This window comes from Pongo pygmaeus, chromosome 18 (assembly GCF_028885625.2).
Source record: "Pongo pygmaeus isolate AG05252 chromosome 18, NHGRI_mPonPyg2-v2.0_pri, whole genome shotgun sequence".
Taxonomy (NCBI): Eukaryota; Metazoa; Chordata; class Mammalia; order Primates; family Hominidae; genus Pongo; species Pongo pygmaeus.
The window spans coordinates 82,977,930-82,990,052 of NC_072391.2; the positions used below are offsets into that span (position 1 = coordinate 82,977,930).

The 12,123-nt window shown below is 54.8% G+C and overlaps 1 protein-coding gene across 1 annotated transcript in view; it reads right to left on the minus strand.

The window, feature by feature from the left end:
• Positions 1–30: 30 nt before the first annotated feature.
• Positions 31–12,123, minus strand: part of C18H16orf74 (chromosome 18 C16orf74 homolog) — a 43,968-nt gene continuing 31,875 nt past the window's right edge. Inside the window, exons 3-4 of the mRNA XM_054453155.2 lie at positions 2,679–2,822; positions 31–580 (exon numbers count right to left, since the gene is read on the minus strand). Coding sequence (XP_054309130.2) covers positions 522–580; positions 2,679–2,822 — 203 coding nt within the window. The 3' untranslated portion in view covers positions 31–521. The remainder of the gene's footprint in view (positions 581–2,678; positions 2,823–12,123) is intronic.

Genomic DNA, 12,123 nt, shown 5'->3' on the forward strand with positions numbered 1-12,123 from the left:
TCCGTCTCAAAAAAAAAAAAGGATTCACTATTTGTTACAGAGGATCTTTATTTATAATGCAAAAAAGAAATTATAAATCCCGTTTTGGACTGTTTCCATATCTGTAAAACAACTTATAAAAAACAGCCACGCCACCTGCAAGAAGTTCTTGTTGGTGCTTATGGCAGGGGCATGTGTTTGCACAGCCCTGGGGGCTGGGAGGGTGTGTTTGTCCAGAAGAGAGCCTCTCCCTGGGACCCCAACAGCCGGGACCATGGCGCTCCCTTTCACCAGGCCGGAGTCAGCAAGAACCTGGAGGTGTCAGAGGTCTGGTCCACTCAGCGGGGCCTGGGAAACACTGTTCTGGAAGTGGGCAGGCTGGATTCCTCGCTGGTCCTGCCACATCTCTCTGAGCGGAGGCCTGGATTCGCTCAGTTCCCATCCAGGGTATTCAGCACACCTGCTCCAGGCAGCCACGCCCCCGGACACCTGAAGCCAGGCCGCTGGAGCAGGAGCCAGCCAGACAAACCCACGACACCTCCTCAGGCTTCCGGGTCGATTTCTCCATCATCCAGGCACGACCCTGTCTCATCCAGCCAGACTAGGAGAAAGAGGGGATGGACACCTGGATGCACCCTGCCCCCACCACACCAAGGCCTGTTTCCCTGGGAGCTGCAGGGCTGGGGCCTCTGGGATTCCTTGCTTTCTGTTGCTGCCAGAGGCTGAACAACGGGACCCAGCCCAGTGATGCTGGATCCTTCTGGGTGAATTGGACCCCGGAGCTGCTTAAGTTTAAGAGGAACCCCCTCCCAACGTTCAGGAACCTCCCTGGGGCTCGGACCTTGTAGAGTAACCCTGTGTCTCCCCTATGCTCACACTGGTCCTGGGAGCAGGGAAGGTGGTATGATCCCATTTTATAGGTGAGGACACAGGCTCAGAGAGGGAAGAGACTGTGACAGCTGAGCTAAGGACCTGAGCCTCTGTCCGCCCACACTGGGCTCTCTGATTAGACAGCACTGGGGTGCAGGAGGAGCACTGCAGCCAGAGCCCAGCTCTTCTCGCACCTTGCTGTGTGTCCCTGGGCGAGGCACTGTCCCTCTCTGGACCTGTTTGTTTCCCCATTTCTAAACTAGAGATAAGGGTTGGAATGAGAATTCAATGAGATTTGTGAAAAGCATTTAGCCTGGTGCTAGGCACTTGGAAAGGTTACAGAGGAATGTGCCCCATTGCACCCACAATGGCTCCACCCAGCACCTGCACTGGCCCAACCCAGAGGGGCCTGACAGCTTTCTCCCAGTCACTCGCTCTGCTGGGCAAGCGGAGACCCAAGCTCAGGACATCTGGAAGGGTCTATGGACTCCCCCTCCCAGACAGCCTTCCACACACCCTACACCCGCCTCATGGGTGCCGTGTCCCCTGCATGGGCCCAGCGAGACCCATGTCATGATGGCTGTCAGCTGATGCCACCTGTGGGGAGGGCATCTGGCCTGGGGTCCATGGGGTGAAGTGCAGATCACACAGCCTGGGGCTGCATCCCTGCTGCACCCCTGACTAGCTAGCTACATGGCAAGTGTCTCAGCCTCTCTCAACCTCAGTTTACCCATTTCTAAAATGGGGGTGTGGTGGCTCACGCCTGTAATCCCAGCACTTTGGGAGGCCCAGGTGGGCGGATCACCTGAGGTCAGGAGTTTGAGACCAGCCTGGCCAACACAACGAAACCCCATTTCTACTAAAATACAAAAATTAGCTGGGCGTGGTGGCAGGCGCCTGTAATCCCAGCTGCTCGGGAGGCTGAGGCAGAACAATCACTTGAATGAAGGAGGTGGAGGTTGCAGTGAGCTGAGATTGCACCACAGCACTCCAGCCTGGGCAACAAAGCAAAACTCCATCTCAAGAAAATAAATAAATACAAATAATAAAATGGGGATGAAATCTGTACTTAACTCTGAACTCTGATAATTCCTGTAAGAACTAAATAAGAAAATCCATTCATTACACTCAGTACGGTGCTACCTATCACGACCATCCCCAATGTTGTTGTTGTTATTATTATTATTATTATTATCCATAGCAGCAGCCTCAGCACCTGGCATAGGCCCAGCTCAATAAATCTCTGCTCAATGAATACATGAACAATTTGTCCCACCAGCTCCAGAGGTATCACAGAGAGGCAGGTGGGGTTGCCGATTTGGGCCTCTGTCTCCCACCTCCTCACCCTCTCCCTGGGAAGAACTCTATTTCCTCGCGGCTTCCAGCAGTGAGCTGCATCTGGAAGGCCCAGGGTCCGGCCCCAGCCTGGGCACGGGCTGTGTTTCCAAGTCTGTCCTGTCCAGCCAAACCGCAGCGGCCAACAAGATGGAGCAGCGGTCCTCCCGCTGGCAGGGGAAGGAGCATCCATCAATTACCTCGGCTGGCGGGAGCCGCGGCGTGGCGGGCCAGCCCGGCCCCATCCATCAATCGTCCTGGCTGCTGGCAGGGGCTGTCTACTAATTACTTAACACGCCGCGTCGTGCTGAGGCTGGCGCCGTGGCAGGGGGCTCACGGTGCAGTGTACACAGGTCTGACCATAAATGTTTAATGAACCCAGGGGGAGGTGGGGACGCAGGCTCGGCCCCGTGGCCCAGAAGGACGCCCCTGAGAGCTGTCTCCACCGGGCCCCCAGACCCGACCCGACTTGGCGGCGGAGGGGACAGCCTCACCTGTGCTCCCCGAGTCCCTCGGCAGCATCATGCCCGTGGGGGTGGGGGGCGTGATGATGATGTCGGGCACGTCTAGGTGCTTGTCGTTCAGGACGGGGGCCTCGTCGTGGCTGCTGCTGCTGCTGCTGACACACATTTGAAAGCCTGAGAAGCCAGGCGTGGAGCACACACGCACGTACACACGACAGAGAGACAGGCATCAGTGGCCGCCGGGAACCGCGGGCGCCACCCTCCCTTCACCATCACCTGGGTCCTGATGCCTCGCAGCAAGGGGCGCAGCTGTCCCCGCATCACAGATGAAAACCAGAGTCTCAGGAACGAAAAAGGAGCCCCCCTCACATCTCACAGAACCATGAGTCGGGAAACAGATTTTGGGAAATGCTGATCATAGGCTAGTTGGCTTCTGGGTCCAGTTTTCAGCCTTTACCACGTGGCCCAGCCAGCTGCAGCCTCATTCCCCACCACCAGCCCCCACTCTCCAAAGCGCTCACACTTCCCCAGACTCCCTGGGCTCCCGGGGCCCCTTCATGCCTTTGCATATGCTGCTCCCCCGCGCCTGGGATGCTCTTTCTTCCTCTGCCTGAGTAACAAGCTCCTGCTTATCCTTCAAAGCCCAGTGCAACGGGCTCTTCCTTGGGAAAGGTGTCCCAGCAGATCTGGCTGCTCCCTCTTTTGCCCATCTGCACTCACTCACTCATCAATGAATGACATGATTTGTTTTTACTTCTGCCTCTCTTTGCTGTGAACACCTGGAGGACAGTCTCTATTTCATTCATCTGTGTTTCCCTTGAGCCTAGCGCATGCTCGAGACAGAGTAAGTAGGAGTGCTTTAAATTTCAAATGCCGGTCGGGCGTGGTGGCTCACGCCTGTAATGCCAGCACTTTCGGAGGCCGAGGCAGACAGATCACTTGAGGTCAGGAGTTCAAGACCAGCCTGGCCAACATGGTGAAACTCCGTCTCTACTAAAATACAAAAATTAGCCGGGTGTGGTGGCGCACACTTGTAATCCCAGCTACTCAGGAGGCTGAAGCAGGAGGAGAATCACTTAAACCTGGGAGGCAGAGGTTGAAGTAGGCTGAGATCACACCACTGCACTTCAGCCTAAATGACAGAGTAAGACTCCATCTTAAAAAATACAAAAACAAACAAACAAACAAAAAACAAAGGCCGGGCGTGGTGGCTCATACCTGTAATCCCAGCACTTTGGAAGGCTGAAGTGGGCAGATCACCTAAGATCAGGAGTTTGAGACCAACCTGACCAACATGGAGAAACCCCGTCTCTACTAAAAATACAAAAAAAAAATTAGCTGGGCATGGTGGTGTGTGCCTGTAATCCCAGCTACTCGGGAGGCTGAGGCAGGAGAATTGCTTGAACCCGGGAGGCAGAGGTTGCGGTGAGCCAAGATTGTGCCATTGCACTCCAGCCTGGGCAACAAGAGTGAAACTCCGTCTCAAAAAAAAAAAAAAAAATTTTAAACGCAACCAAAAACCCTTCAGGCAGCATTAAGCTAGGTGTTATAATCCTTGTCTCTATGTCCCATCACTTTGGTTTTGCCCCAAACAGTGCCAGGCTGGGATTAAATTAGCTCAAGTATCAGAGCCCCTGACCAACAGGAGAAGCTGAGTAATAAGGGGTTGGGGGGATATTTTTCCTACTGTTCTCAGGCCTCCGTTGACCACCATTAGGACAATGTTCCTAAGTGAGCATTGTAGGGTCAGTGTGGGGGTTCTGAAATATGGCTCTGAGAGGCAGAGTCTAAGCCCTTGAGTGTGGATGGACTTAGCAACTTGCTTCCAACAAATAGGACAGAAGTGATGGTGTGTGACTTCCACAGTGAGGTCATAAAAGACATTGCAACTTCCTCCTTCCTCCCTCTTGGAACACTTGCTCTTGGGGAAGCCAGCCACCATGTTACGAGGATGCTCAAGCAGCCTGTGGAGAAGCCCACGTGGGTGAGGAATCAAGGCCTCTAGCCAACAGCCACAAGGGAGCCTCCTCAGCAGTGGAGCCTCCAGCCCCAGTCCAGCCATCAGATGAGACTGCAGTCCTGGCTGACATCTTGGATGTTACATCATGATCGACCCTGAGCCAGAACCACCCAGATAAGCCACTCCTCAATTCCTGACCCACAGAAACTCTGCGATAATAAAGGTTTGATGTTCAAGCCACAAAGTTTTGGCATAGTTTGTTATGCAGTGATAGATTACTGATAGAGTCAGCAAATCTTTCCCTGACCCCAGTAGGAAGGGATGGCAGGTGCACAGTGGGAATCTCATACCTGGCTGTGGGGAAATCACAGGGGGCTTCTCAGGGCAACCTTTGTTCACCCAAGGGGTGTTTCTCTGAGAGGCAGGTTACACCTGGGCTGTCAGGCATGATCTGTTTGAATCCACAAAAGCATGTACACCTAGAGGACCTGGAGCCATGCCATTCAGGCCAAATTCTTGGTTCACCTGCAGCTTGACCAAGGCTGTAGGCTCAGAAAAACTGAAAGCAGTCGGCACACTGGCTTTGGAATCAGGCCACCAGCTGTGTGACCCCGGGTGCACTGCAACTCCTCTCTGGGCCCTTTGTGTAGTAAAGAATTTAATCTTGCCTAAAAAGAGGTCTGTTCTCTGTCCGCGGTTTCTGGGAGGTGCTCTCTAAGCCCTTGGAATATCTTGCCTGATAGGAGAGTCTTTGTTTGCCAGGGGCTGTGGTTGCACTGGGTGTCCAAAGGCGTGATTGATGGAGGGGGGCTCCGGGTCATGTCCAGAGAGACAGCAGCCTGCAGCCTGAGCTCCAAAGTGAGCAATCAATCAGCCTCCAGAGGAGCCCCAGTGCCTTCATCTCCTGGGGTTGCCACAATAAAGCACCATCAACCAGGTGGCTGGAACAACGGACATTCATTGTCTTATAGATCTGGAGGCCAGAAGTTCCAGATCCAGGTGTTGGCAGGGCTGGTTCCTCTGGAGGCTGCAAGGGAGACTGTTCCAAGCCCCTCTCCTGGCTTCTGGTGGTTGCTGACAATCTGGCATTCCTAGGCTCGTAGAAGCCTCACCCCATCTCTGCCTTTTGCCTTCACATTGTATTCTCCCTGCGTCTTGTCTCTGTCCAGATTCCCCCTCAGCTTTTTTTTGAGACGGATCTCGCTCTGTCGCCCAGGCTGCAGTGCAGTGGCACAATCTCAGCTCACTGCAACCTCTGCCTCTCAGGTTCAGACAATTCTCCTGTCTCAGCCTCCCAAGTAGTTGGGATTATAGGCATGCGCCACCATGCCCAGCTAATTTTTGTATTTTTAGTAGAGACAGGGTCTCACCATGTTGGCCAGGCTGGTCTCAAACTCCTGACCTCAGGTGATCCGCCCACCTCGGCCTCCCAAAATGCTGGGATCAGAGGCATGAGCCACCGCGCCCAGCCCAGATTTCCCCTTTTGATAAGGACACCCGTCATATTGGACTAGGAGCTGACACTACTAAAATGACCTCATCTTAACTCATTACACCTGCAAAGACACTACTCCCAAGAAGGTCACATTCTGAAGCCCTGGGGGCGAGGAAGTTGACTTATGAATTTTTGGGAGACACAGTTCAATCCTTAATGCCCAGTAAGAACTCTGGACACTGAAGCCAGGGGCTTCCCTCCTGACAATGCTCTGTGCTGTCATGCACCATCGTCAGGAGGAGTTGGTGCTGTCCATGGCTCCACGAGGAGAGGACAGTGGGAGCCTGTGCCTGGGACCCTCGTAGGATCTGCCCTGTGAGCGTCTTCCCTTTGGTCTTAACCTGGGTCCCTTCCCTGGAATGAGCCATAACCGGGAATCAGAGCCTCCAGTGACTTCTGTGAGTCCTTTCAGCAAATGAACAAACACGAGGGTGGTTTGGGGAAGCCCCAAACCTGCAGCTGGTGGCGGAAGGGTGGGTGGTCATGTGTGCCCCTGCCCCACTTTTGTTAGTCTAACTCTTTGCAGCCTTCTTATTTTCATGGACAAGCGCAGGGTGGCAGTGGGGGAATCAGCCGACTCCCTGGGCTGGGGAGAGACTGCCACGGTCCCTGGCACACACCTCACACTGGTGTGAGGTGACCATGATGAGCCCTCTTTGTCCTGTGAACAGCCACTCACTTCCCTCCCCTCATTCTCAAACCCGGTGACCAGCATCCGCCCCTCACCCCAGGCACTGCCCCAGTCACCTCCCCACCTTCTGAACCCCAACCCTGTTTCCTCCTTTGGAAGACTTATTTATTTATTTATTTATTTATTTATTTTTGAGACGGAGTCTTGCTCTGTCGCCCAGGCTGGAATGCAGTAGCGTGATCTCGACTCTGCAACCTCCGCCTCCTGGGTTCAAGCGATTCTTCTGCCTCAGCCTCCCAAGTAGCTGGGACTACAGGCAACTGCCACCACACCCAGCTAATTTTTATATTTTTAGTAAAGATGGGGTTTCACCATATTGGCCAGGCTGGTCTCGAACTCCTGACCTTGTGATCCACCCGCCTCGGCCTCCCAAAGTCCTGGGATTACAGGCATGAGCCACCGCATCCGGCCTTGGAAGATTCTTGGTCCCCGACTGCTGGGTAGTTTTGAGGGAAGAGGCCACCTCAGCCCAACAGAACTCCGAGCCCCTCAGCGGTACCCACACAGCCCCATCGAAGCAGGTCTAATACAGTGCGGTTTGAACCCTCTTTAAAGAAGAGAACGTTTCTCCTGCAATCTTGCACAGAAGCCCAGAGTGTGAAACAAATCAAAGGAAGTCACTTGGAGAGAGGCGCCCCTACCCCAAACAACCACAGACAAAGGGATGTGTTGCCACCGCCCAGAGAAGCTACTGGGGCCGTAGGCGTGCGCTCCTTCAGGATCCATTGCCACCATGCTCGGTGTCACCAGCCCCATCTTACAGATGTGGAAACTGGGGACCTAAGAGAGTAATATCCGCACACAACTGAACAGCTAGTGGGAGGCAGAGCCAGGATCCATCCCCAAACTGGAATCTGGCTGACCCCAAGAGCCGGTGCTTCCTGTAGCCATAATCCCATGTAACAGCTGGCAAACTTTCTGCAAGGGGCCAGGCAGGAAATATTTGATCTCTGTGGGCCACACAAACTACACACACAGCTTTGCCACAGCAGCCTGAAAGCAGCCGTAGACACGGTGGAAACGAACGAGCATGACTCTGTCTCAATAAAACTTTATTTCTAAAAGCAGGCGTCAGGCAGGATTGGGTCTCAGGGCTGTGGTTGCCAATCCCTGCTCTATAACATCCAGGACTGGCTGCGGAGGGGAGCTGGGATCTAGGACACACTGGCAATAACAGAACCTCGAAAGCCTGAGGCTTGTTCATGCCAAAAACAAAAGCCACAGCCAGAATCCCAGCTGCAGGTGGGCAGGGCAGCCCCCTCTTGAAGGGGTGCGTGTGAGGAAATGAATGAATTCACGAAAGCACTTCACCCAGCCAGCTGCCCCATAAGTGTTCTCTATTATCATCCACAAAGAGCTCCTTGCAGAGGCCCCCGACAAAAGGAATCGCTGATGATCATATCTGTAACAGGAGGGAGCCTCCCTGCTCAGTCTCCAAACCCCTTCCTCGGTGAATACTCCAAGATTCTAAAATAAAACACCACACATTTGCATTTTAACGTGGTCTGGAGCTTGAGGACAAAACCTACACGTATAATCTGGAAGGATCAGGTTCTCAGTGAGCCCTGGACAGGCAGAAGTCTCCGAGGAGAGGGGGTTGGAGGGAGAGGAGGAAAGGAAGAGAGGAGGGAGGAGAGAACGGAGGGAAGGAGGAGAGGGAAGGAGGAAGAAGAGGGAGGGAGGAGTAAGAGGGGAGAGAAGAGGGAGGGAGGAGGAAGAGGAGGAAGGGAAGAGAGGAGGGAGAGGAGGGGAGGAGGAGAGAGGGGAGGAAGGACAGGAGGAAGGGAGGGAGGAGACAAGGGAGAAGGAAGAGGAGTGGGGGAAGGAGGACAGAGGGAGGGAAGGGGAGAGGGAAGAAGGGAGAAAAGGAGGGAGGAGGAAAGACAGGGCAGGAAGGGGAAGAGAGGAGGAGGAGGGAGGAGACAGGGGAGAGGAAGGAGGAGGAAGGGAAGGAGGAGGAAGGGAAGAAGGAGGAGGAAGGGAAGGAGGAGGAGGAAGGCGAGAGGGAGGAGGAAGGGAGGGAGAGGGGAGGGCAGGCAGGGAGGAGGGAGACACCCCAGCCCCTCTCACATCCCCAGGGGCTGCCCAGCCTCAGCAGCAGAGGTGGCCAAACAGGAGGGAAAGCTCTCAGGAGGATGAAGCCAATGCTGGGGATTAAAAACCAAATGCCAGCCCTGCCCCAGACAAGGAGCTCATTTGTGCTAAGGCCAGAATTGTTATTTGTTAATTATGTGCCTGCCTCGGGCTATTAAAAGCCTATTTCCTGAGCCTGGGATTCCAGAAGGGAGCAGATCCCAGGGACCCAGGCCCGTCCCAAGGCTTCAGAGGGATGGAGCCTGTGCGGGAAGCCCTTCCCACTTCCGGGGAGGCAGCCCAGCCTCGTGCTCTGGGTCACCAGGCCCTGACCCTCGCTCTGCGGCCATGCACTGTCCTTTGCAGTGGGGGCAGAGCCACGCAGACCAGACCACAGAACCCGAGCCCCTGGAGCTGGATTTCCACACGGGTTACATAGGCGGGTGCTGGCATGGCGAGGTTGGACAGGCTTTGAGACCCGGCTGTAGGCCCTTCTAGCTCCAGGGCAGTGGTTCCCATCGCGGCTGCCCATTGAGATCACCTGGGAAGTTAACATCACCTATCCAGGGCCTCAGCCAAGACACGCTGATTCAAGGCTCTGTGAGGAGCGCCAGGATTTTGAAAAACTCCCAGGTGACTTTAACAGCTAGGGATGAGAACCTCTGAGCTAGGGCCACTGTGGGAACAGGTGGCTTTACTCTTGGAGCCTCAGTTTCCCTGGCTGTAAAACTGTTATGACACCAGCCTTGCAGGAAGTGCCAGGTGTCGGGTGTGGGGCTGCCAACTGTGGGGAGAAATGGCCCTCGGGGAGCCAGCTGGCCGGGGCCTGGGGGGTCCTGAGCTGGGAGTGCCGTGCCGCCTCTCTGCTGAGACCACCACTTCCTAAGCGTCCAGAGCTGGGCTCTGGGCTAAGCCTGTCATTTGCACTCCTGCATTCAACCCTCACACCATCCCTCAAGGAGAACACTAGCATCACGCCCATGCTACAAAGGAGAACACTGAGCTTTGGAGAAGGGAGGTAACGTGCTGGGAATACACACAGCCCAGGGAGCAGGGCTGGGGCTTGATGCGGCTCCAGGCCCCACTGCCCTCACTACTGCTGGGATCAGCAGCCCTGATCCTTCAAAAGCCCTGAGCCAGGCAAGCCCGTGCCCGAGACGCCACATCCAGGCTCTGTGGAGGATGCCCAGGTCCCTGGGGTCAGGGCACCATTCCCTGTGCCAGCTCTTGGTGAACTCCCGGCCGCCCAGAGGTCACCGCAGACACCCGCTGGAGACAGGAGCAAGCGCTGGCATCACGGCTCACGTGCGCCCTCTACTGGTTCTTTTTCATTTCATTTAAATTAATTAATTGATTTTTTGAGACACGGTCTCTCTCCGTGGCTCAGGTTCACTGCACCTTGACTTCCCTGGCTCAAGTGATTCTCCCACTTTGGTCTCCCAGAGTGCTGGGTGAAACTACAGGCACTCTCCACCACACCTGGCTAAGTTTTAAACTTTTTTGTAGAGACAGGGCCTCACTATATCGGTCTTGAACTCCTAGGCTCAAACGATCCTACTGCCTTGGCCTCCCAAAGTCCTGGGATTACAGGTATGAGCCACCCCACGGGGCCTGATTCTTTTAAAAACAGTGTTCGGGCTTGCACCCCAGACGTTCCACTTGGAGGCCCTGAATGGGACCACGCCCTCTTTCCCAAGGCACCATCACACACACACAGGGCTCCAGCCTGTCTGACCCACGCTGCCACGGCCGGCCAGAAGGCCCACCTGGGCAGTGGCTCCACCTCTTTGGGCCTCTGCTTTCTCACCTGCAGAACTGGGGTTAATAACAGTGCCCAGGTCCGGGTGGGCAGCACGAGAAGTTGAGGACCGCACTTGAGTCCTCACTCCAGCCAAGGCGGTGCGATGATTCTATATGCGTTCTGTGGATGAGAAAACCCCAGCGCTGGCCTTGCCGTGCACACACAATAAACACAAGCTGTCATTCAGATCACGAGCTGATACTAAGCTTAGATTCACATCACATGATTTGAACCGCAGGTGTAACTGTCCTCAGGGCATTTATTCATTGATTCCTTCAACATTCAGCACCTACTGGGTGCCAGCGGCTACTGTTACAGCCCCGTGAGTGTGGGTCGGGGGCCTTGTCGCCCCCTTGCGGTCACACAGCTGGAGTGGGTGCTACACAAAATATTCCTGGTTCCAACCTGACTCTTGGGGCACAATTTTCCCTTATTCCATGGGAATATTCGGCCAGGGGCTTGGGAAGGAGGACATCCCCCATCTGACGCTCACTTCTGTTTCCTGCTGTGACATTGCCTCTTGGCCTGGGCTTTCTCACCTGGAGAGCCAGCTTATGTCACCCTCCTTTGCAGCACAGGTGTAACGCCCCAGCTCTGACCCTGGACCAGGGAGGTGGCCAGTCAACAGGCATTTATTGTGCACCTGCTGTGTGCCCTGCATGGCCCCAGGTGCTGCAGACACTGCTGAGGAAAGAACGGCCTCTACAGAGGTTTATCTGTGCCTTCCCCGCTACACCTCCTGTCCAGGCTTCAGTAGCAGGAATGGGGTCCCCAAGATTTCAGGGTCAACTGGAGAAAAAGCAGGAGGTCCCCAGTGATTCAAGCCATCACTGGGAGGGGCCCACGATGCTGAGCTTTGAGAACAGTGCTTGTGGGAGGCTGGACTGTGTGAGTGCCTCTGGGCACTGATAGTTTGATCCTCCCAGTGAGGCAGCCCCCATCTTCCAGACGGGCACACTGAGGCACAGAGAAGTCAGGGCCCTTGCAGGGGCCACGCAGGGTTTCGTGCACAGCCTGTGCTCTGGGGACTGGAAGCACAAAGATGTTTCCAAGATCCTGGGCCAGTTCAAGCAGGGACTAGGGGCAGATGATAAGCCCACTCACAGCGGCGAGAAGCAGGGTTTAGGGGAGACTGGGAGCTGGAAAAGGCTTCTCAGAAGGGGTCAATCAGAAAGCAGCAGGAGAGATCCCTGAGGCACCCACAGCACACACAAAGGCCCTGAGGCAGGAACATAGGGGCCACAGGGGCTGAGCGGGGCTGACACCAATCCCTCAGAGGTGACCGGGTGTCTGGATTTAGTGCAGGTCTTTCAAAAGCAAACTGATAAATTCCTCCAAGGGTTCCAGATGCGTTTAATCTTTTTTTTTTTTTTTTAATTCCAATTACAGGGAAAGCTTTGTGTTATTATGGATGAGGCTGGGGCAGCTCTTGGCGGTTTTACCTTTTCGAGGCAT